This window comes from Triplophysa rosa, linkage group LG4 (genome assembly GCF_024868665.1).
Source record: "Triplophysa rosa linkage group LG4, Trosa_1v2, whole genome shotgun sequence".
In the NCBI taxonomy this organism is placed as follows: Eukaryota; Metazoa; Chordata; class Actinopteri; order Cypriniformes; family Nemacheilidae; genus Triplophysa; species Triplophysa rosa.
The window spans coordinates 14,697,660-14,724,046 of NC_079893.1; the positions used below are offsets into that span (position 1 = coordinate 14,697,660).

The 26,387-nt window shown below is 39.3% G+C and overlaps 1 protein-coding gene across 4 annotated transcripts in view; it reads right to left on the reverse strand.

Moving 5' to 3' along the window:
- zc3h13 (zinc finger CCCH-type containing 13) overlaps nt 1-26,387 on the reverse strand; it is a 127,940-nt gene that overhangs the window by 29,406 nt on the left and 72,147 nt on the right. For all 4 annotated transcript variants that reach the window (XM_057331020.1, XM_057331021.1, XM_057331019.1 and 1 more), the window contains 3 exons: nt 13,358-13,533; nt 11,961-12,161; nt 8,732-8,887 (listed from right to left, as the gene is read on the reverse strand). In XM_057331020.1, coding sequence (XP_057187003.1) covers nt 8,732-8,887; nt 11,961-12,161; nt 13,358-13,533 — 533 coding nt within the window. The remainder of the gene's footprint in view (nt 1-8,731; nt 8,888-11,960; nt 12,162-13,357; nt 13,534-26,387) is intronic.

The window sequence follows — 26,387 nt, forward strand, 5'->3', positions numbered from 1 at the left end:
TGAGCACACCGTCTGAACGCGTTTTCAGTGCGTAACACCAATGAGGTCCTTCCTTAAACCGGACAAAGTCAACATGTTAGTTTTTCTGTCAAAGAATTTAAAATCTGTGTAGAAAAGCCAAGGTAGGCTTAAGTGTTTACGTTGCATTTGTGTTTACGTTCTAAATCAGACCAACACAGATTTTGTAGCATGTGATCCAAATTGTTACGGATTTTTGCAAATTACGAATGTTTGTTTAACTTTCTTATTTAGGCTACTTTCTCGTTTAACTGTATTACTTATTTGAAATTTATTGTAGTGTTTTATAGGCTGTGTGTTCACTGACGGATCGAAGTGCTAAAATAAACACGCACGTGTTAATAGAAGTTTGAGCCCGTTACGAATTTTTGCAACAAATGTTCGTTTAATATTCAACATCCTTATTTAGGCAAGTTTATTATTTTGCTGTATTATTTATTTGAGCCGATTACAAATTTTTGCAACAAATGTTTATTTAAAATTTAACTTTCCTATTTAGGCAAGTTTATTATTTAGCTGTATTATTTATTTGATATTTATTTTAGAGTATTGTTCGCTGACTGAAGTGCTAAAATAAACACTTAAGTTTGTTAATAGAAGTTTGAGTATTTATTTTTTGTGTTTTTACTGCGCCACCAGGGGTAGTTAGTCCATTACCACCGCGGTGGTAAAACCCTACCACCGTCACAGCCTTAGCCTACATACATTGAATTCGCTGCCATGTTTTGTACAGCAGCCCTGAATGGACAAACAACTCTACAACATGCGTTTCCTCTCCATCTCCCCTGCGGTATAGTGGTGAAACGGATCACGGGTCGCAGATGAGAGTGAGGTGTATAAAGACCTTACGTAATGAACTGTTATGTTTGTACTGCCTTAGAATGAGCTATTTATATCTACATACAGAGCAGGCCTACATACAATGAATTCGCCAAGTTTTGTACAGTAGCCCTAAACAGCTCTACAAAGTGCATTTCCGATTAATCGAGTATTCGGATAATAAGTACTTTTTATTTATTAAAGAGCAATACTAAATATACAAGAGAAAATAAGACAGGTCTCTTAAAATGAACAATTTGTTTCCTTTTTAGAAAAATGACCATTTTTATTGCCGGAATAGCATACATTAATATCTGTGAATACTAAACCCATTTAGTACATTCCATTGTCATTTTACTTTCAAATATATGCAATATAATGCAAATATATAAATAAGAAACAAATAAAAATAGAAAGAATAATTTTAAAGGTAAACAAATAATTTGAGCTTATGCATGATGAATTTAGTTTACCTAAATTCGTTAAAATTTTTCAAAGGTCTGTTTTTTTAACTCTTAAATAGTAATATATTTGTCCACATAAAACTACTGTAGTTAATCTGACTTTTATTTTGGCAGGTCGTCAGAACACGCTTACTTTTTAATGCGTGTATGACAGCTTCACTTCAAATAGCTTCACTCAGTAAATAAACTCTCAGAGCAAATCTGGAGATGAAATTCATGGGTTCAAGTCCTCATACAGCACAGACACAGACAAATCCATGAGAATCACACGTGTAGCATGTTAAACGGTGCAGTTCATCCACTCAGAGATGCAGAACAGCCAGATGACATGTTTAAATAACAGGATTAACAGTTATTTAGTTATATGTACTCGATGCAGCCGGAAATATTTTACTCGCAAAATAGATTAAAACCAAGTAAAATAGCGGTGCGCCATTGATTAACGTCACAGAAACAAGCACAATGACAAACAACGTCACACACGCACGGTTGTGAGAGAAGAAACCTTTTTACACTTCAAATCCACAGACCCTTTATTTTATGTAATAAATAAGACATTGCTCTTTCTACTGTGTAGAGCGTGTGTGTGTGTGTGTGTGTACTTGTCTGTGTACGTACGTGTGTGTGTGTGTTGTGTGTGTGTGCGTGCGCATCCGTGTGTGTGTGTGTGTCTCTATGTCTATGTGTGTTAGTACGTGTGCATATTGTGTGTGTGGAGTGTTTTGTATGTGGGTATGTCTGTCTTCTGTGTTTTCAACCTTTTCTTGTTTCTGCAGGTACAACTTTAATTATTTTGCTTATAGTCAATATGTCTCATGTACAGCTGCTTTGTAACAATGAAAATTGTAAAAGCGCTATATAAATAAAGTTGAGTTGAGTTGAGTACTGTCTTTCTAATGCCCGCAGGATCTCTTCCCAGTGTCAACACTAGAAGACGCGCCGTCTCAGCAGACAACACCTTTTTGTACTGTGCTGACCACCGCCATGTTTCGAAAGGGAGGGTGGAGTGGAGGACAGAGATTGGTTGCCATTCTCAAATTCACCGCTAGTGGTCACTATAAACCCCACTCTAGACCTTTACTAGAGAAAAACTGTCAAATACACGCTGAAACTTCTAACAACTACACTTCACTACAACTTAATTAAAATAAAAAAGTTATCTTCAACTCTGAACCATGGTTTTTGTGAACCGTTCCACCCCAACACAGGTGTAAACAGGTTGTGAAACCTTTTGAGCTTGTCCACTTTTGATCACTTCAAGAGAAGGTCAAAAACGCATTCGTAAGGATTGTGTTTGTGGTGTAGACGCTCACGTGGTCGATGCATTCAAACAGCCACAAAAGGCTGCCTACTCTCCACCTATGGACATAATGCATAAACAAGGGGGAACAACAAGCACACTAGCCAGACAGGATTTAAACTTTGCCGATTGAAGACCCAAGTTTGGTTTGAACACTAAAAACTTACCAAGCACAATACTTTCTCACGATTCCATATTTCTAACACACACTTTCACCCTGTCTACATCACACACGAGCAACGCGATGCGATGTAACAAACCCATTAAGAACTAGGCATTTGTTTTAGACTTTTATTCAGCATTTCAAGCTGCCAAAAAACACAATGTTTGTCAACATCAGATCATTTATCCAATGGGAACATTGGCATACCAATGTTTCGTGACCACATACAGTATAAGCCCTTTCAAAAGATGATTTCTGTGTTCTGATCTCAGCTTGTTTCTAGATTAGATTGATAAATGAGGCTCAGTCTTTCTAAAAGCACATATACGGGCATACATATCTTGAACATATACAGGCTTCCTGTTTCCTGCATCGCTGCCGGCGGCTTGTTTGTATCAGTGCACTTACACTTCGCTCTAATATTAGTGCATTTTATTATCGTTAATTAGGGTTTGAGAGTGAAGCTCTAGAAACCTATTGTATTTGTACTGATTTTTATTAGGGTTCGAGAGCGAAGCTCTAGAAACCTATTGTATTTGTACTGATTTTTAGGGTTCGAGAGCGAAGCTCTAGAAACCTATTGTATTTGTCTGTTTTATTATTAGGGTTCGAGAGCGAAGCTCTAGAAACCTATTGTATTTGTATGTTTTATTCTTCTTTTTATTATTCTGCCATAAAACTGATCGGGCAGCCCAAACCGTAAGGCCGACAGAGCTGAGACTCGGTCAGATGGTAGTAGTCTTGCTCGCTACTCAGATACACGGAAACAGCCATGTCAGCCAATAGGTGGCGCTATAGCGATGCCAAACGCGTTTGTACTCATAACTCCTAAACCGTTTGTCGCACACCCAGGTGTTTTATATCATTGTAATCGTTGGCTCAAAACGTACATCGCCAATGTTATTTCCGTCATGATAGATTTTTCGCTAATTTGCATTTTATGCTAATTTTTTTTTCGAACTAGTCCCTGGTTTTTTGCCCGATCGGAACCAATCCAACGCCGATGGATTCTTTGGAGTGTGAATGTAAATAATTATAGAAAAAAAGTTGAAATTTCGATTCACGGTCGCTAGGCGGCGCTTAAACGTCAGAACCGGAAGTAGCATATTTAGCTAAAATGGCTATAACTCGTGAACCGTTTGAGATATCTTCATGGTGCTTGGTACGTATGTGTAAAAACTCAGTCCAGGGTGACAGTAAAAAAATTGTTCGGCCACTAGGTGGCGCTATAATAAGAATTAACACTAAAATGGCTATAACTAAGCGACCGTTTGCCCGATCGACTTATTGTTTGGTATGGTGTGTCTTTGTGTCATCTACCACGACTCCATGAATGGATATTGGAGTTTCTCTAAAAAACATGGCTGCCATCGGCCAATGAAATTTGAGCACTCATTACACCGGGTTAACGGAGGCCGATCGGAACGACACTCGCTGGGCTTATTCTACTCGTGGTCTTGAAGGTCTGTAAGAAATATGAACTCATTCGGCCACCAGGGGGCAAAATAACAATTTTGGAGTGCATAAACAATTGTGTATCACGTGACCTTTGACATATACCCAAACTATTTATATCATATGATAGCTCTTCTCATTCTGAACAATTTTGCCTCTTGAACCACTTCTGTCGATCCAACGGTTCGTGAGTTATTGCTGATGATATCTAAAACCTACCTTCGCGAACTAGTCCTAGGTTTTTCGCTCGATCTGAACCAAACCAACGGTGATGAATTCTGTGGAGTGTGAATGTAAATAATCATGGAAAAAAAGTTGAAATTTCGAATCAAAACAGGGCATGGGGGCGCCAGAAAATTGTAATGGACGAAGCCTATTACACTAAATGGCCATAACTCAAGAATGGTTTGAGATATCTTCATGGGGCTTGGAACATATGTGTAGAGCATCACTCCGAGGTCACCTACAAAAGAATGCTGCGTTTGGACACTAGGTGGCGCTATAACAGTAAAAATGGCAAAATTGACAGGTATTTTGTTTACCTATACAATTGCATATCACGTGTCATTTGACATTTATACAAACTATTAATATTATATGAAAGCACTCCTGATTCCAAACAACTTTTCCTCTTGAACCATTGATGTTGATCGAACGGTTCGTGAGTTATCGGTGATGATGTCTGAAACCTACTTTTGCGAACTCTTCCTAGGTTTTTCGACCGATCGGAATCAAACCAATGCAGATGACTTCTTTGGAGTGTTAATGTAAATTATTGAAAAAATGTTGAAATTTCCTGTCACGTTCGCTTAGGGGTGCCAAAATGTAAAATGGGCGGAGCCTATTACATTAAAATGGCCATAACTCAAAAAAGGCTAAACATATCATCATGGGGCTCGGAACATATGTGTAGACCATCACTCCAAGGTAACATACAAAATATCTCGGCGTTTGGACACTAGGTGACGCTATAACAGTAAAAATGGCTAAATTGACTCGTCTTGTTGCCTAAACAATTGGGTATCATTATTAGATCATCTAAATCAACAACATGCATGCTAGACCCTATACCTACAAATCTACTGAAAGAGATGCTCCCAGAAATTATAGATCCTTTCTTGGTATTATTAACTCATCTCTGACATTAGGACATGTGCCTAAAGCATATAAAGTGGCTGTTATAAGGGCCCTTGTCAAAAAACCCCAACTCGACCCTAGAGAACTATGGAACTACAGGCCTATATCGACTCTACCTTTCATATCTAAAGTTCTGGAAAAAGTAGTTTTCAATTATGCTACTTCCTCAAAAAGGAATGACATCAATGAAGAATTCAAGTCTGGATTTAGAGCATGTCACAGTACAGAGACTGCTTTGATCAGCATTACAAATGATCTGCTATTGGCGTCTGACCGAGGTTGTATCTCGTTATTGGTGCTGCTAGACGTTAGTGCTGCATTCGACACCATTGACCACAGCACACTCCTACATAGACTCGAAAATTACGTCGGCATTAAAGGAATAGCTTTGAAATGGTTTAAATCTTATTTATCCGACCGTTATAATTTGTAGCAATAAACAATGAGGTGTCACGCAAATCGCAAGTCCAGTACGGTGTAACACAGGGTTCAGTCTTAGGGCCTCTCTGCTCTTCGCATTATACATGCTACCTCTAGGAGATATAATAAAGCGACATGGAGTTAGCTTTCACTGTTATGCTGATGATACTCAACTTTATATTTCCTCGAAGCCTCATGAAACACAGCAGTTCCATCGAATAATGGAATGCATAGTCGATATAAAAAACTGGATGAGTAACAATTTTTTATTACTGAACTCGGACAAAACGGAAGTGTTACTTATTGGACCAAAAACTGCTATAAGTAACAACCAAGAATACTGCTTAACTATTGATGGATGTTCCATAAAACCCTCGTCGTCAGCAAAGAATCTTGGCATTCTATTCAATAGTAGTCTGTCATTTGAGAGCCACATCACCAACACCTGTAAAATTGCGTTTTTCCATTTTAAGAATATATCTAAACTACGTCATATGCTGTCAATGTCAGATCCAGAGAAGTTAATTCATGCATTCATGACATCAAGACTAGATTACTGTAATGCACTGTTAGGTGGTTGCCCTGCAGGCTTATTACAAAAACTCCAACTGGTCCAAAATGCGGCAGCTCGAGTTCTTACACGTACAAAAAAGTATGAACATATTAGCCCGGTTCTGTCAACCTTGCACTGGTTACCTATAAAGCATCGCGTTAACTTTAAAATCTTGCTTATTACCTATAAAGCCTTACATGGTTTAGCTCCTCATTACTTGTTTGAACTCCTTTTGTATTACAGTCCTTCACGTGCATTACGCTCTCAGGCATCCTGTCAGTTGGCAATACCTAGAATTTCAAAATCAAGTGCAGGTGGTAGATCCTTTTCCTATCTAGCGCCTAAACTTTGGAATAGTCTTCCCTGCACTGTCCGGGAGGCAGACACACTCTGTCAGTTTAAATCTAGACTAAAGACCCATCTTTTTAATCTTGCATACACTACTCTTCCATAATATAAATCCTCTGAGGGTTTAGGCTGCATTAGTTAGATCAACCGGAACCAAAAACACAACTGATGTACTTGTTGCATCAAAGAGTGCAGAACAGTACTCTACTCTCAGCCAGTCTTGTCTCATAGTTCCAAGGTTACCACAGCGAGCAGGATGCAGTTCATGGCCTGACCTGATGGTAGAGCGGAGAATGGGAAGCGGCGACCTGACAAGAGCTGAGATGATAGAGCTGGATAAAGAAGGACGCGGTCACCTGACACGTCTTCATGGCCTGACCTGATGGTAGAGCGGAGAATGGGAAGCGGCGACCTGACAAGAGCTGAGATGATAGAGCTGGACAAAGAAGGACGCGGTCACCTGGCATGTCTTCACCACAAAATTTCAAATGCTATTAGATTATTAATTATAATCTTAAACTATAATTTACCTTATTAGTAAGTTTATTTATTTTATTTAGCCTTGTTGTGCAAGCTCTCTGGAGCTTGTGCAGAGGCAGCAGCTTTTGCCAGAGGGGAACTGGAATCCCCTGGTTGGGCCTGGGTTCTCCGGAGTTTTTTTTTCTCGATTAGAGTTTTGGGTTCCTCGCCACCGTTTGCATACTGTTTTTTGCACTATTTGCCTGGCCGGGGGGGCTGCTTTAGAATTTTAAAGTTTTACTTAATTGATATTGCATATAGGAATTTATAGTCTGTTATATTTGACCTGTGCTTCTCTCTCCTTTATCTTAAATGTGTGCTCTCACTGACCGTGTGTGCGTGCGTGCGTGTCTGTGTGCGTACTTGTCTGTGTATGTGTGTGCGTCCGTGTGTGTGTGTCTATGTCTGTGTGTGTTAGTACGTGTGCATATTGTGTGTGTGGAGTGTTTTGTATGTGGGTATGTCTGTCTTCTGTGTTTTCAACTTTTTCTTGCAGGTACAACTTTAATTGTTTTGCTTATAGTCAACATGTCTTATGTACAGCTGCTTTGTATCAATGAAAATTGTAAAAAGTGCTATATAAATAAAGTTGAGTTGACTGTATTGCAATGTTAGCCACTTGACAAACATCCACCAAACTTCATTCACTCTTATAAATAAATTCTTCAATGACACCAGGAAACGACTGACAAGTGGAGAATGCCCAAGTTGTCTGACTAGCTAAAGCTAAAAAACAGCATTCTGCAGTTATTTACAGTTTAGAAAGATTAGAGATTGTTTTAATAAAATACCAGTCACCGCTTGGAAGTAAAATGATAGGTGGTATAGCGCTTGTTAATCGACGTCAAGCAGAGTTGATTATTGCGCCATCTTGGGAGGATGGCTGCTAGTGTGTTCAATGCAGTGTTTCGTTTTTCTTGTTTGATTAGGAAATATAACTGTGGTAGGTCGGTCTTGCTGTGTTAAAAACTGCAATAGCATTACGCAGAGTCGTTCAGGAAAAGCCTCTGGTTCTTTCACTTTTGATTTCTCCATAGATAAAACAAAACAATTAACGGTACATATCAAAACAACAATAGCAGCAGAGTATGAGCCTCCCAAGATGGCGGCGCCACTGCAACATAGGGCGTGACGTCAGCTTCACATTCTATATTATAACTCTGACTGCATTATTCTTCAAGAATAAAGTCATATTCAATCAGGATGCCTTGAGGGTAAGTAAAACATGGGGCAATTTTGTTTTGCCTCTGAAATATTGCTTTAATTACCATTATAGCTAATTGCTTCTTGCATATGTCTTATGACTTGGTGGAAAAGACTAGGGATGCAACAGTTACAGTTATGATTCAGAGGGAAATTATTATAAGTCTTGTCCTTCAATTTTATTAACAATATTAATATAATACTACTACTTCTAATAACAATAAAAAAACTTTCAAAAAACACTTTCAGTCTTATTTACCAGCACACCAAGACGTCAAATTACATAACCTGACAATGTTTTCAGGTTACTTGATAGTAACAGTTTTTCTCACCTCTGTTGTAAAGCTTGTTTTTGAGAAGTGAGTTTGGGGGAGGATGACCTTCTTTTGGCTGTGGGTGATGCTTCCCTGGAAGGTAGAGGAATGCTTTCAGAAAGGTCCTCTGATGTTACTGCACATTTGGCTTTGCGGAAACTATCTGACCGATCCCTGCAATTAAAAAGCAATACATTTATTGCCTCGCCATGGGAACACTGTTCGAGATATCACAAATCCGCTCAAAATGTAGCATCTTCAAGCACCTTTTCGCATCTTGGCATTATGTTCACTAAGTTTGGTGGCAACCTTATGAATCCCCTAAAAGTATTTTAAAAGTTCACCGCATACACTTGTCAAAACTTCCTATTGGGTGGAGCTAAAGGATGTCAGAGCGAAAGTTGTTCAGGTCGATGAGAACTATATGTAAGTTTGGTATATGTGCATAGTACATGGATAAATAAATTACAAAATGTGATGTCAAATACACCTGGGCAGCCCATCCAAGTAAAGTCAATGTGTGGGAAGCACTGCATGGCAGTTAACATGTGCTCTAGCAATCTGTTCAAGATGGCATAATTTTGCTTATGGAGCAAGGTTTTGAAAACTTAAAGCCCCACTGAATTCAAAATGAAAGTTTTTTTTTCCTTTTATTAAAAATAAGTTAGCATTAAGAACGTCAATAAACTAATTTGCTCCCAAGCGCTGACAAAATTCAAATTTAGAAGATATACAGTAAGCGTTCAAAACTGACTGTCTGGCCACGAGCTCTCAAAAAAAACCTAGAAATTTCATGACATCACACTACTGTACACTTCAGCCTCTCTTCAAAGTTCTTGTCCAATGAAATGCGCTTCAGAATCCGAAGAGACCCACCCCTTTCACTGGCAGAGCTGTTGAAGTGGCGCCTCATACACTATGGCTACGTTCAGACTGTCACTTCAAATCCGATTTTTGGGCAAATCCGATTAGAATTTTTACAGGAAATTTTTACAAATCAGTTTCAGGCTACATTCATGTGTACGAATATACGCCTAATGAACAGGTTTGACTACTCAGTTATTTCCTTGAGTACAAATCTTAACGCTCCAGCATATAATGATATTCTAGGGAATTATGTGCTTCTAATTTTATAGCAACAGTTTGGACAGGGCCCTTTTCTATTCCAACATGACAATAACTCTGTGTATGAGGCAAGGTTCAGAAATAAATTATTGATTCAGTCATTGTGGAAGAACTTGACAGGTCTGCATAAAGCCAAGTCCTGAACCCATTTGAACACCTCTGGTGTGACTTTAATGGCAGACTTTGAGCCAAAAACTCATCACTCCACATCAATGACTTACAGGGTAGGGGTGGAGCCGAACCCGAATACGGTATTCGGAAAGGCACAAATAGCGTGTTTTTTACAAATACTTATTTCGAACAAATACTTAAAAATATATTTGTATTCGGGAACAAGAAAAAACTTTATATCAAAAAGCTGCGTTTTCTCATGAGACCGCAGTGCATGCCCGCATGAGTGAGTGAGTGACATTCAGGAGTCGGGGGGGGGGGGGGTAAAGAGGTGACTGACACGGCCTGCTCACACAGTTACAACAGAGAAGGCTCGGCTGAGCGAAAAAAGACTTCACTGCGTGCATCACTTTTTTGTTGAATAGTTTTTGTACTTAATGGGTTTCCGGAGGCAGTTTATACTTTCGGGAAGCGGAGTTTGATTGGGAGATTATTCCATTAACGCTGCATTATTGACGTTCTGCAGTTGGGTTTCTCTCATGTTGCTCTGTTTACTAGTGATGGGGTCATTCTTGAACAATTCGTTCGATATCTTAATGTGACTCGGGAAGAACGAGTCGTCTAGGGAGTGATTCGTTCAGATGCGCATGCGCATTGTGCAATATTCTATGGGTCCTGTATGGATTCAAGAAGAAGAACGATTCAACCCGAAGAACTCGAGAGGTTGAACTAATCAATTTCTTTTCGGCTCTGACTGCATTGGTTTATCTACGACGTGTCACGTGATGAATGAAGGAGTCAACCAAAGACTCGAGAGGTGAACTAATATCAATTCTCTTTCCGCGCTCTGACTGCATTGGTTTGCTTACGACGCTGTCACGTATGAAGAAGGAGTCAACCAGGACTTGTTCAGTAAGAGGTTTGGTGAGCTAATCATAGACTAAAGACCCAGGTAAACAATGAATTAATCTTTTCTGTTTCTTATAGCATTATAGTTTTGTATTGTTTGTAATGTGATCAACGTTTGCATAAGTAGTAGATGTGTTAGGAAAGTAACATGTAACATTTTAATTATATTTTGCTAAAATGAACGAAATGAACGATATGACTCGAAAAAAGATTCGTTCATTTTGCTGAACGAGACTCAAAGATCCCAGTCAGTAAAATGATCCGAACTTCCCATCACTACCGTTTACGTACACTATAACGTAAATTAGAAGTGTAACGCAAAAAAATTGGATTTTTACGCCTATTTTGAATTTTACTCGAATACAAATACAAATACCCCCCCCCAACAAATACAGATACAAATACCGGCTGCTTTGCACACCCTTAATACAGGGGTACAATCATTTTGGAACAGAAAAAAGGCTCTTCCAAAACTGTTGCAACAGAGATGGAAACAAAAATCTTTACTATGCCATTTGTAGAAATACAGTTTTGAACAGTTTTGAAAGTGCCTTGTACACAGGAGTAGTCATGTTGGGACAGAACAAGTCATTGGTGTTGGGTGAGGAGTTTTTTGCTCAAAGTCTGCATTGAAATCAGCTGGGTTCAGGTCAAGTTCAGTCAAGTTCTTGTGGAAGAACTTGACTGGTTTGCATAAATCCAAGCCTGAATCTTTGTAGAATTAGCAATAATTAATCTCTTTCCACAGCTTCTTTGCTTTATTCTATGACATACCAAAGGCATGGAAGTATACATGATACAATAGCTTTTAATTTCATCACTTTTCAGGAGGAATTAAGCATTATTTCAATGAGCTGTAAGGGTACCAACAAATTTGAGCACATCTGTATTTACTGATGTTTACGTTGTTCCAAACCTTTGTGACTTGGGTGGAACGTAAACGGAGATGTGAAGGAGAATGTTATAGAAATAGTGCATCAACATTATTTGAAACTTGTGTTCCACAGTAGAAGTTACAGAACACTAAAGCAACATGACAGTAAACAAATGGCATCTTTACTGAACTGACCTACAAAGCTCTTTTTATCAAGACTAGCCATACCTGCGCTTTTCTTTTTTCTCCTTGTGTTTTTCTATTTCACATCCTCTTTCTTTCACGTCTTTAAACTTGTCCTCAGATTTCTCCTTGTTTTTGTGTTTATTTTTGTGTTTCTTCACAATCACCAGGGTCTCCGCAGGGACAGGGGGAGGAGGACTTGGAGTCTGCGGCCCCTTACGTTTGTTATGACTACTCTTAGATGATCTGGTCAAACATAAGATGACACACACAATGTAATGTCACATGGCATAACAGAAGTCAGTTTTAGAGGAATAGTTCACCCCAGAATGAATTTTGAACTATAATTTACATGCCATCCTACATGGCTTTCTTCAGTCAGACACAATTTGAGTAATTTTTCACTTTAGAACATGCAAACTGTAGATAAGAAAACTACATGCTTTTTGCCTAAATACGCTCCATCGTATGAATCGTTTTTACTCACATACGTATCATTTCACTTGAAGAAGATATTTATTAACCCCATGGAGTGATGTGGATTTGTTTAATGATGAATATGTGCTTTTTGGAGCTTCAAAAAGTGGGACACTATCTAATACCATTACAAAGCTTGCAAGAGCCAGGAAATCTTTAAAAATTACTCAAATTTTGCACAACTGAAGAGAGAAAGTTATATATACTTTGGATGGTATGAGGATGAGTACATTACAGAATAAAATAAATCTTTTGGTGAGCTATTCCTATCAGAGTCCTGCACGTGGGCGGGCACCCAAGAGTACCCATCGGGTGAACCGCTAATATTTCGTGTAACAGGTGGAATAATTACTTGTGTCATTTGCAGTTCGGGTGCGGGTCGGGAAATAATACACGCGGGCGGAACCCAGATCCACTAGCCAAGACTATTTTGACTCCCCTCAGCTGATACAAAGCTGCTTTTACACGGTCCTTTGCTTATTTGTGTTCAAGCTCTGTCTGAAGAGCTGGTTTCTAATTGCAGCGTGCTTGGCAGCGTTGAGCATTGTAGCCAACAGCATGCAACGGATGGACAGCTACAGTTATACATTATAAAACTGCAACTCGAATACACTTTGAAACAGCTAAAATAAATAAATGTGCTTCTGTCCAAATGTTTATGGACCTAACTGTATAGGGAAACTATTGTTAATGTCACATGAACAATAACACATTTTGCATAAATCACTAATCAAATAGTAGAATAGCTACTATTAGCTAACAAAATTTTAGTGGATTCACTCTTGGTTGTCTCTCCCGAAACTTTGCCATATTGAGTTACTACACGTTTAAAAAATGCATTAACCAGGAATTCCTAATATTTTGTTGCTTGTTGCGGGAGAAAATAAATGTTTATCAAACAGGACCCGTGCAGGACTCTGATTCCTATAAAATTTAAGCAGTCTAGATAAATCTTAAAACCTAACCTGCTGTCCGACTCTGCTGTCCTTGTCTGGTCAGACACTGGTGAAGAAATGACCAAAGTGGAGGACTTCTCTTTCTTGCTTGAGGTCCCACCCTTCCCAGCAGCTCTATGTTTGGGTGAGCCGCTAGACTTGCGGGATGAGGGTGACCCCTTAGAACTGGTGTGCTCAGGAGAGGTCTAAAAGGAGTTTTTAGGGTTCAATAAATATTAAGTTCTAATGACAGCTGTGGCAGAATAATGTTAATTACTACAGGAAAATAAGCTTTAAAAGTACTTTTTACAGTTTATTACATTTTTAGGAGAAATGCAGAAATGATTCTCTAGCTCGATAAAATCATCCAACAAGAAACAAAACAAAAATTGTTCCAACAAACTAAAACAAAACTGAAGCTATCATGCACAGTTTCAAAATGAACTAAAATGAGAAACAAATGATCCTATAATATTTTCTGTTTCACTCTAAATATTGAATGCAAAGTATTAAGGCTGAAACGATTCTTCAAGTAACGAGTAATTTGAAAACATAAAAAATCATTGAGATAATTTTTTTGCCTGGAAGCTTTGTTTATTCCATTTAACTTGAGCCCTTTTCATACAGAGATACTAGAAAATACAATGAAAATGTGTCCAGGAATTTGTCCCAGGATCGTTAGATTTTGTTTATTCACACTGCCAGTGATTTTCTGGAATCTGTGCGTGCGTTCACACACATCCCACGAAGATCTCGTAAAGACATGACGTAATAAAGGCTACTGCAATATAATGTTATGTGCATTTTTAGTTGGGAAAATTGGGCTGAAGGATATATCCTTGTGGTGTTTTTAGGTGGCTAAATAACATGATTTGTTATTATTACTGCCTTCCTTTATTTAGTGCCAAATAGGCCCATATAATCTTTTTTTGTTATTTTCTGTAGCATACAATGTTGCTTTTTGCAAATGACAGAGACGTCAGTTTTATAAAACTTTTATTTACTTTTTTTATTGGCAAATGCAGAAGAACGAAGAGCATTGATAGAGGCATCAGAACGCAAGGTAGGCTATAGCCCAAACGGAACGCTGTGAAGTAAAACAGGGCTCTAGAGTGTGACCAATTTGGTCGCACATGCGACCTAATTTCTCAATGGTGCGACTAAAAAAAATCTGAGGTCGCACCGGTGCGACCAGCCGTTCGAGGGGAAAAAAAGTCTCTGCGAAAGTCTCCCTGTGGTTCAACAACAGACACATTAGGCCCATATCGTGGTCTAAACCAATCAGAGATAGTGAAGGGCGGACCCCCCTCTGATTGGCCGTGGTCCAGATATTCCTGTATGTGTGTGTACGTTTGAAAATGCTGTGCTGCAGTCGGACAGAGAGGTGAGTAGCCTAGGCCCGTCAGATACACAGAGTGGATGTAGCCGTGGATGATGAGAGAAGATGAAAAGAACGATTGACAACTTTTTCGTTAAGAATGTTAAGTTAAGGCCTGATCCGTCCGAAAATCATTACCAATGCTCCGACATGCTAGACTGCGACTAAATGGTCTCATTTTGCGACTATTTTTCCTGCCTGTTTTTCTTAATGGTCGCACCGGTGCGACTGTCAAACTGATCAATATATAATTTTTGCGTATTATAAATTTAATGCGCAGAAATGTTATATTGCGCAAGCGGCGCATTCAGTCACTCATTTTCGTCTCCCATCCTTCAACCATTCACTTATCTATCAGTGCCCCGCCCCCAAAGACGTAATTCGCGGGTTACCGGTAAGAGGCGAAGGACCGAAAGAGCAGACGAGTGAAGCGCTCAATCTTGCAACTTAAATATGCAGAATACAAGAATTTCCCCGGCTAAGGTAACAAAACAGCAAAGATAACAAAATGTGTTGCAAGTATTGTATGCATGTGAAGCTAATGCACGAAACATGTTTAAACTTTATGCACTAAACTATTGTATAAAGATCTCTAACAATACTGCAAAGCATACAAAACGTTATACATCACGCTAAATACAGTTTATTTGTGAGTCGCTATTGATAGAAGCCAAACATGTATCAATGCAGCTTTCATGAAGAATAATCACTAAAAGCCTTCAGGTCTTGCGGGTTGTTTGAGATGCGCGCGCCCAGAGAGTCAGAGCACAAAATACTAAACGGAGTTCTCTTTCACGCCTTCTTACTCTGAAACGGACATATTAACACAAAATAACCTAAAAATTCCCATATTAACAAGAAACCTTGTAAAGGTATTCAGTTTGTTTCGTGACCAAACAGTTGGGAAACAAAACTCGTGTTCCAGTATATTGCGCGAGCTCTTAAAGGGGCAGCAGCATAATAAAGATCTCTGTTTATAATGTTCATCAAACAACAACGGACGGGCCCGAAAACACTCACTGATATTAAAGGAATTGTGTTCTCTTATAGGAGTCGTTCACAACAAATAAAGGAAGAAAGTAGCTTTAAGAAAGATGTGCTTTAAATATGGTAAAGTGTTGAAAGAGAGTTTACATATAAAATAAAAATAATTAAATCATAAACAATGATTTGTATTAATTTCTAATTGATTTATTAATGTATTAAACACATTTTAATGAAGTTTTAGTGATTATTTTTTCTTACCTCACCCCACGACTCTGGTGCTATCAAATTAAGGGCTGGTGCCACCAACTGAATAACTTGGTAGCACCAGTGCCACCTCTCTCAAGTGTTAGTCTAGAGCCCTGCTTTCTTGTAGAATTGTGCTTCAAATAAAAAACGTTATGTTGACCAGATTGTTCGTTAATCATTTACAAGTCAATATTGCCTATATGGACAGCTATTTAAAAAAAAAAGTGAACTTGTAAATCTGCGGTGTTACATGCGATGCGGTCGAAAATTTGGGTGCACTTAACTTTTGTGCTGGTGCACCTAAGAAAAAAAGTTAGGCGCACCAGTGCAACCAGTGCAAAAAGTTAGTCTAGAGCCCTGTAAAAATTAGCCAGTATTTTTGCAACATATTTGCAACATAACGTAATTTATATTTGAATGTCGCAAAACCAATCACAAGACTGAACGTCAATCTGACGTTGTGACGTGATTGGTTTTGCGCATTCAAATATAAATTACGTTACAGTAAAATGGATCGTTTTCTGAAAAGATAAGTCCCGTGCAAGCAAAAGCGTCTTAGTGTGTGGTGAGAAAATACGATGCAGAATACATTAAATTTGGTTTACTAAGGGCAGGTACTGAGACTGAGCTGAAGGCAGTGTGTTGAATGTGGAGAAATTTTGTCAAACGAGGCGCTAAAACCATCATAGCTAACTGTTACAGAGACATTTGACACAAAACACCCGGGCTGTGTTGTCAAGCCAAAATAATATTTTCTAAGGAAAAAAGACGCTTTTCAGGCTCAACAAAAAGCCATAACATCGTTAACAACTCAATCAAAAGTCACATTGAAAGCTAGCTATATGGTTGCCGCTCGTGTTGCTTGTAGTAAGAAAGCCTTTACAATCGCTGAGGAACTTATTTTGCCAAATGCTGTGGATGTGTCGAGAGTTACTGGGTGACGCAGCTGTAACCAAAATTCGGTCAGTACCACTTTCCGATGACACCGTGGCTAGAAGAATTGTTGACATGAAGGATGACATTGAATGCCAACTCGTGGAACGAATAAAGGTTTGTCTCAGTATATATTGTTTTTCTCATGCAAGCTTCTCCAAAACCAGTTCATGTAAATATGTTAATGTGTTGGGATTTATTAATGGTCCTAAAGTGGTTGTTTATGAAAACTGTGTTGTTGATCTGTGACGCATCAGTTAGACTTCCTCAATTTTGGATGTGTGGGAAGGGGTCTAACGTGTCCAGTTTATCTCCAGTTGAATTGTAAAAAAATAACATAATACATATAACATGTATGAAATGCTTTACTTTTGTTGAATATGTAAGATTTTAAACAGTTTCAGATGTTTTAAACAGTTCATAATTATCAAATACAATTGGTGTTATAAAAGCATTATTACAGTATGTAACTTGTTGTGAATGAACATTTCTGCTAATTAATAGAATATTCCCCTTGTGTTTCTGACCTGTTACAGGTATATAAGCCTTGATCTGGTGTTGCATTTTTAATTTGTTATTGATTGAAATTTTTATGGTTTGTAAAACAATGCAGTAATCTGTTTTGTTGGTATAAGAGAGGAATAACAAAATTTTGGATATCTGGGATAAGAATTGGAAAAGATTATTTCACCTGTGTGTCTGACAAAGTCATTGGTCTGAACTGGCCTGTTATTGTTACAGGAATAAATGGTTACTGAGTAAACCTGCCAAGTCTTTTCTATGATTACAAGGACAGTTTTCATCTATATAGCTGACTTGACTAAGTCTGCTACCGTGGCATAAAAGATTAACAGCAGACAGGGTTCTTACACCTTTTCCAACATCAAAATCCAGCACTTTAAAAGCACTTTTAATGTGTGTTTTTATACTTTTCCAGTCACTTACAACTGCGTTAATTACATGCTGACATACATATACTGTATGTTCCTTTGTAGATAATCCATAGTTATACTGTATGCCAATTATACGTAATTATACTATATACTAACTATACTAAATTTATTCCATAAAAGACTTGAGCAAATTGTCATTTAACTCACAAAGCAGACATCCTATACAGTACTGTGGGCACTTATTTGTAATTGATATGATTTGACCACATAAAATAACACAAAATAAACATGGAAAGAACATGGGTGCGAATTATAGGTTGCCGCCGCATCACAAATAGAGAATCGATCAAGTTTTTCTTTAAATTTAAAACAATTTTTGCTCATTAAAATGCAATTAATATAATACTGTTCCTATGTAATTTGTTTTGAAAATTAGTCCCCAAATGTGGGAACAGTAGGTTGTAAGCTTTCAAATGATATATTTAGTTTGTCAATATTACTTTAGGATAAGACTAAGGTACTGTTTTAACAGTATGGAAAATGACCCACCTGTAAATTTGTGACAGTTCAGAAGAAAAAAAATGAACTGGTTATCATATCTATCATATGTATTTCAATCTTAAAGATATTTGTTTAACATTACGTTATAAAAGTTCCCTTGATTGTATTTTGTTTAAACTTGTGTGTTGTGTTAAAAAACTAAAACAAGAATGTATTTCTCTGTTTCAATACACAGCCACTAGATGGCGCATCTACGCCATTTATACCACACAGCACCCAACCCCCCACCCCGTCACAAAAACATTTAGCACTTTACGCGGGTGATCCCAGCGAGCAAAAAAAAATAAAAAATCTTTATTTATACGAAAAAAATCTAATCCCTGATATCGTTAACATCGTATTAGCACTTTGTTGTTTGATGAAAGAAAGAATTCGCGACACTGCAGAATTCAGTCGGTGAGCACACACACACAACTTGACGTAGTTTTTAAGTAAGATTGGCCTAATCGAAAATTTCGAAATAATCGAAAAACTTACCTTTCATGTGGTTTGAAAGTAGGGCTGCAAGATATTTTATTGCGGTACCACTAAATCCTATTGCAATCGAGCTGGCTGCGATATGCAATGTGTCAATATTTTTAATGCGTAGCTTGTCCGTGAAGCACGGCTCTGGGATCAGTAGGAAATGCTGCTGATCTAAAAGCAGTGCGAGTTTGAGTCGCTTATAATGTGCATTTGAAAAAGCAACACCCGTCAAACATGATCATTATATACTTTATTATCATAAAAATACCTGATGAGGCTTGCTTGAGTAACAGTGATAAAAAGATGTCCATAGGCATAGATTCTAGAAGGGTCTTCTTCTGCAGTGCGTATTTGGAGTTTCCGCACGAGAGCGCCCTCTGGCTTTCGGATGCAGCAGCATTTTCCCGTACTTCACTCAAAAGCTGTGCATAAATCACGTGACATTTCCCTACTTGAAAGCGCAGCTGGCCCCATGGTGAAGAGCTGCACGTCCTTTTTGCATACTTTGCAGGTGGCCACTCGAGGATTTGGTCCACGTTTTAGCCATAATTTGTCATTTTCGTCCTCCAGCCAACGAGCATTGAAACAGCAAACGCCCGGCATATTTTCATCTCCTACTCTGCTCCACCAGAGGGCGCACATCCAAAAGACTGGCAGATAACATTATAGCCACGCGCCGATTTTTTTCGTATTTTCGTTATGTGCAAAATGTATATTTTATTTCAAAAGAAAAATTCTCCATAAAATTGCGAATTATTATGAAAGCAACGAAATTAAAGTTGTATGCAGTTTTAAGCACTTGATCCCAAATCCAATCACTTTTCTAACCTTAAAATGACTATATTCAAATTCAATCATTTTACAGGATTTAAAGCACCCGTACGAACCCTGAGCAGAGTATATAATTGTACTTTTTGAATATTTAGTGTTCATACTATAATATTTGGAAATGTGGTCCTCGGAATGTTTTTAAACAGTCCTTGGTGGGGCTTGAGTTGCAAATGGTTGAGAACCCCTGTCTTAGAGGATCCATTAAACATTTTTATTTGGTATGGTCTCCAATGATGTCATATTTTGAAAAGGATGTAGATTTCCCCTCAAACTAAACTTAAAAGTTAAATTTAAAGACATGTACACATTGAAACAGACAACACAACCAGACTCAATGGGCTCCCCATTGACTACATTCCTCATTGACTGTATTATCAGTACCTTAAGAATCCTTTATTTGTTTTCATGTTTCAGCAATTTATTTATTTTCATTTGTTTTTTTCTGTAATGTTTTTGCTTGTTGTTATTGTTTATTCTGTTGTTTATTTATTCCATATATTACTTTTTTATTTTTTCTTCTTTTGGGGGAGGGCTGTGGGTAATTGGAGATAATTGTAAAATCAAGAGGATCATTAGTAACATTCTTTGTCTGTAATATATTACTTTGTTCTTTCCTCAATAAAAAGTACTGTCTTTCTCAAAAGACCATTCTTTGTTTATGATACATTTGATCTTATAACACCCACGTAAATAATTCAATAGTAAAATATTTTTTAAAGGGGTCATATGGCAGAAGTACGTGTTTTTCTGTGTTATAAGTTGCCCATGCATGTATTAGACACGTAAAATTGCACAAATGAAAGTGTGGAAACAAAAGATGCATTCTATCTAAAAGCGAATGCTCAACCAGACTTGCCTGAAACACCTTGTGTAACCACACCACGGCCTATCTACGTATCTGCGTAACATGATTTGACTAAGACCGCCCAAATCTACACGTAGTTAAGGTGGGCGTAATTGTAAATCTCATTGTATCGTTTGTCAGTACAATCTGTCAGTCGTCTGTCAGTTGCTTTGGAACCTGATGTTCCGAATATGGTAAGAGGGCGTTACATTTCCGTGAAATGCTTGCAGTATTTGACCAATCACTACGCACTGGTGAACTGGCCAATCATAGCACACCTCGCTTTTCAGAGCGATGAGCTTTGTAAAAAATCAGCGCATTTCAGAGAGGCGGGGCAAAGAGGAGATACAAACATGCACGGTATGTGGAAAATACAACGTTTTTTTCAACTTTAAATGGTGTATACACATTGCGTTACATCTAAAACAAACAATAATATTCGTTTTAGCCGTGCAAAATGACTCCTTTAAGATAGGAATCCTTATATTTTCCCAATGCAGAGAAACGCAGTTTTGTGTTTAGATCCGTATTCATACAACACTTCTATGAGAGAGTTAAATTAAAAGAAATAAGGCAAAATCATAGAATTTGGCTTTACCATTTATTTGTGACCCAGTCAGTGCACTGTAAAAAACAACTTACTGAAACCTGGATCAAACCAGAGGACACTGCCACACCGGCTGCCCTCTCCAATAACTACACTTTCTCCCACAGCCCACGCATATCAGGGAGGGGTGGAGGAACCGGTCTACTTATCCCTAACGACTGGAAATTCAAACAGCTGGCACACACCATCATGTGACAACATCTCATTCGAGTCACATGCTGTTACTGTAATCCACCCTGTTAAAACTCATGTTGTAGTTATCTATTGTCCCCCAGGTCAGCTTGGACATTTCTTGGAGGAGTTGGATACGCTTCTGTCATCCTTCCCCAAGGATGGTACTCCTCTGGTGGTACTTGGAGAGTCCAATATCCACCTTAAAAAAACTGCAGGCTGCCAACTTCAACAACCTGACTGCATCGTTTGACCTCAAGCGAGTTCCCACTTCAGCAACTCATAAGTCTGGTAATCAACTAGATCTTATCTACACACGCTACTGCTCCACTCATCACTCCCAGGTCACCCCGCTGCACACATCGGATCATTTCCTCATCACTCTTGATCTCGACCTAACTTCCCCAGACACTACACATGCCTTCCCACTGGTCACATTTCGACGCAACCTACGTACACTCTCCCTCTCGCTTATCCTCTGCGGTCTCCGCCACGCTTCCTCCCTCTGAACAGCTCTCTCTCTTTGATGCTAACAGCGCCACCCACACTCTTTGCTCCACACTAACCTCCTGCTTAGACAGCTTATGCCCCTTACATCCAGGCCACCTCATGCATCCCCCTTCTGCCCCCTGGTTATCTGATGTTCTCCGCGAGCAACGTGCCACGCTCACGTCTGCTGAGAGAAAGTGGCGCAAATCTAAAGAACCCACTGACCTCGGTCTCTATCAGTCTCTCCTCTCTTCTTTCTCTGCTGCTGTCTCCTTTGCGAAAACTCAGTACTACCATGCTAAAATCAACAACTCGCCTAACTCTCATACTCTCTTTAATACCTTCTCTGCTCTTCTTTGCCCGCCTGCCCCCTCACCTCGATCAGACTTAACAGCTGATGATTTTGCATCTTTCTTCGTAAAGAAAACTACCACCATCAGCAGGCAGTTCTCTGCGCCGCTGCCTCTTGATCACGCCCAAACCCCTGACACATGCTTGCTCCCCTCTTTCTCCCTTCATCTGAAGATGATGTTTCCAAGGTCATGTCTTCGAACCACCCAACGACCTGCCCGCTAGATCCCATCCCCACTCATCTCCTCCAGGCCATCTCTCCATTGGTTGTTCCCACTCTGACCCACATTATCAACTCGTCTCTCACCACTGGCACATTTCCCGCAGTCTTCAAAGAAGCCCGTATTACCCCGCTACTGAAGAAACCCACTCTTAATCCTGCACAGTTAGATAACTAAAGACCGGTATCTCTCCTCCCCTTCATTACCAAAACTCTTGTGTGTGTTGTATGTAACCAGCTCTCCTCTCTCATGCAGAACAACCTCCTGGACAGCAACCAGTCAGGTTTCAGCTGCGCTGCTCTCTGTCATTGAAGCCCTGAGACTGGCTCGAAATCATCTGTACTCATCCTACTGGATCTGCCGCCTTTGACACCGTTAACCACCACATCCTCCTGTCGACCCTCAAGGCTATGGGTGTGTCTTCGGAATGGTGCTACAATTGTTCAGGTCTTACCTCACAGGTAGGTCATTTAGAGTATCCTGTAGATGTGAGGTCTCTGAGTCCCAACACCTCGATACAGGGGTGCTTCAGGGCTCAGTGCTTGGGCCGTTGCTCTTTTCTGTATACATGACATCCCTTGGCTCTGTCATTCGGAAACATGGCTTTTCCTATCACTGCTATGCGGATGATACACAACTCCACCTGTCATTTCAGCCTGACGTGCTGACTGTTTCTGCACGCATTTCAGCATGCCTGAGCGACATTTCGCTCTGGATGAAGGACCATCACTTGCAGCTGAACCTTGCAAAAACAGAACTGCTTGTAATCCTATCCCACCCTAGGATCCATCACAACTTCTCTATTCAACTGGGCTCATCAACCATCACATCTTCCAGAACGGCCAGAAACCTGGGAGTGGTGATCGATGATCAGCTAAACTTCACAGATCAGGTTGCCAGCACCACTCAGTCCTGTAGATTCACAGTATAACTAACGTGGGAAAGACACACAGTATAGACACAACAGTATCATGTTATTAGCAATGAGATGTTTTATTGTAAGCCAAACTTAAGTCAGTTCCTTTAAAAAACAAAAGATGAGTATGTTGCTCTGAAACATTGCACTATTATTCGCTTTTATGTGGGCAATTCCATGGATATGACATTTTTGGTCAAAACTTGAAATGTAAATGCCCAGAGAATGTTCTGTTTCTAAAAAGGAATATAAACATGAATTTTGCATGTGACAAATAAGGACAAACGTTTATGAGAGATTTCTGTCAATTATAAAAATAAATGCTTTAAAAACCTTTTAACATGCACGCAATTGCTTATACTTGTAGGCCTAATACAGTACTATTTAGTTAACTTATTTAGATTAAGATTTTTATTTATAATGATAAATCTCTAACGGAGAAAGCATAATTATTAAATTAAATGTACAGATTTTACTGATACACAGAATCTCACAGAAGTGAGTACACCCCTCACATTTTTGTAAATATTTTATATCTTTTCATGTGACAACACTGAAGAAATTACACTTTGCTACAATGTAAATAAGTAAGTGTACAGCTTGTATAACAGTGTAAATTTGCTGTCCCCTCAAAATAACTTCACACACAGCCATTAATACCTAAACCGCTGGCAACAAAAGTGATTACACCCCTAAGTGAAAATGTCCAAACTTTGTGTCAATATTTTGTGTGGCCACGATTGTTTTACAGCACTGCCTTAACCCTCTTGAGGTCGTTATGTTGGAATACTGCCCTGCGGCCTCCGAAGGGAGGGGATAATGCTCTGCTTCAGTATTTCACAGTACATGTTGGCATTCATGGTTACCTCAATGAACTGTAGCTCCCCAGTGCCGGCAGCACTCATGCAGCCCCAGACCATGACACTCCCACCACCATTCTTGACTGTAGGCAAGACACTTGTCTTTGTGCTCCTCACCTGGTTGCCGCCACACACGCTTGACACCATCTGAACCAAATAAGTTTATCTTGGTCTCATCAGACCACAGTTCATGGTTCCAGTAATCCATGTCCTTAGTCTTCCAGTCTTCAGCAAACTGTTTGTGGGATTTCTTGTGCATCATCTTTAGAAGAGGCTTCCTTCTGGGACGACAGCCATGCAGACCAATTTGATGCAGTGTTCGGCGTATGGTCCGAGCACTGACAGGCTGATCCCCCACCCCTTCAACCTCTGCAGCAACGCTGGCAGCACTCATACGTCTATTTCCCAAAGACAACCTCTGGATATGACGCTGAGCACGTGCACTCAACTTCTTTGGTCAACCATGGCGAGGCCTGTTCTGAGTGGAATCTGTCCTGTTAAACCGTTGTATGGTCTTGGCCACAGTGCTGCAGCTCAGTTTCAGGGTCTTGGCAATCTTCTTTTAGCCTAGGCCATCTTTATGTAGAGCAACAATTCTTTTTTCAGATCCTCAGAGAGTTCTTTGCCATGAGGTGCCATGTTGAACTTCCAGTGACCAGTATGAGAGAGAGAGCGATAACACCAAATTTAACACACCTACTCCCCATTCACACCTGAGACTTTGTAATACTAACGAATCACATGACACCGGGGAGGGAAATGGCTAATTGGTCCTAATTTGGACATTTTCACTTAGGGGTGTACTCACTTTTGTTGCCAGCGGTTTAGACATTAATGGCTGTGTGTGGGGTTATTTTGAGGGGACAGCAAATTTACACTGTTATACAAGCTGTACACTCACTACATTGTAGCAAAGTTTCATTTCTTCAGTGTTGTCACATGAAAAGATATAATAACATATTTACAAAAATGTGAGCAGTGTACTCACTTCTGTGAGATACTGTATTGCCTTATTATTCACACATAAATTACACATAAAACTCATATTAGATATTCTCAACAGGCACAATCTGGGAAATAGCGCAGATGTAGGATGTTATGTTTGAATTCGTTCTTAAACACAGACTTTTTGTTATAAAATTAGGTTTCATATTAATTTCCTTTTTAGAAAGGTTGTTTCCATTTTTCTACTGACTGTTCATGAGCCTACTCATGAAAACAATGTGACACGTTCACTGCAAAATCTATGGTTACAGCGACACTTGGCTATCAATTAAAATTTCCCCGCCACAGCCCCCACGGTGGCGAGAAACACATTCTGGTGTATGTATTGTTGTACACATGTGATTTTTTAAGTGTCTGAGAGATGAATAAACACAATGTTCTTAGAAAAAATGTTGGAGAAGTTGTATAAGAGTGAACTGTGGTTATCTAGCAGCCCTTCTCTTGAAGATCTGATAATAATGCAATATCGCTCAAGCAGGAGTGTAATAGTACTCTATATCAGCATGTATATCAGCTCTATACAGTCACTCGGTCTGCGGCCTCGTGCCTCTGGCCTAATCACAGCCTTGCTGATGTAGAGCACTGTGGGATTACAAATTTACACAATGTTATATCTAGGTTAAAGTTATGTACATTATGTTTCACATTTTGAGGTAAAGATGATGACATTCTAAGAAGATCAAGTCAGGCAGCCCAGGTGTCTGAGGCATTACCCTTTTGTCTTTATGCACTTCCTGACCATTGGGCAGGGTCCCAAATTAACCCTCTAAGCGCCAAAGCCGCAGAATTGCGACAAGACGTCATACTACATAAAATAGGCTGTAGATCCTAATATGGTGTAATATCTCATTTGTATTCCATACCACTAGATGGCAGACATGTAGTACTTCGATTCTAGACCAAAATGACGTAATGTTCCTATTCAAAGTGTTCTAGCAAATAGCAGAGCAAGTGAGCTATCGTGTCTTTGAAGCGGAAGCAGTTCAGTTCAGAGCGTCAAGAGTAAATTGTGAGATTTGTGAGAGAAAATCGCCAAATGGCTAATAAAAGGTTGTACCGCGAGGATGTGTTGAGAATGTTGTTTGCTGATTATGACTCTGAAGGGGAATATTTGCCTTTTGGAAATCACGATCAGTTGTCTAATGACCGCGCATCTCCCGGTATATCTGTGCAGCGCAATGGTGCCGCCGTGCAAGGCGCGAATGTTCGTAAGGCACAAACGAGCGATCATTTCGACCCTAACTGCCTAACGGAGATGGGGGTGGCAGGGGTGAACGTGGTCGTAGTGTCCATAGGAGAGCT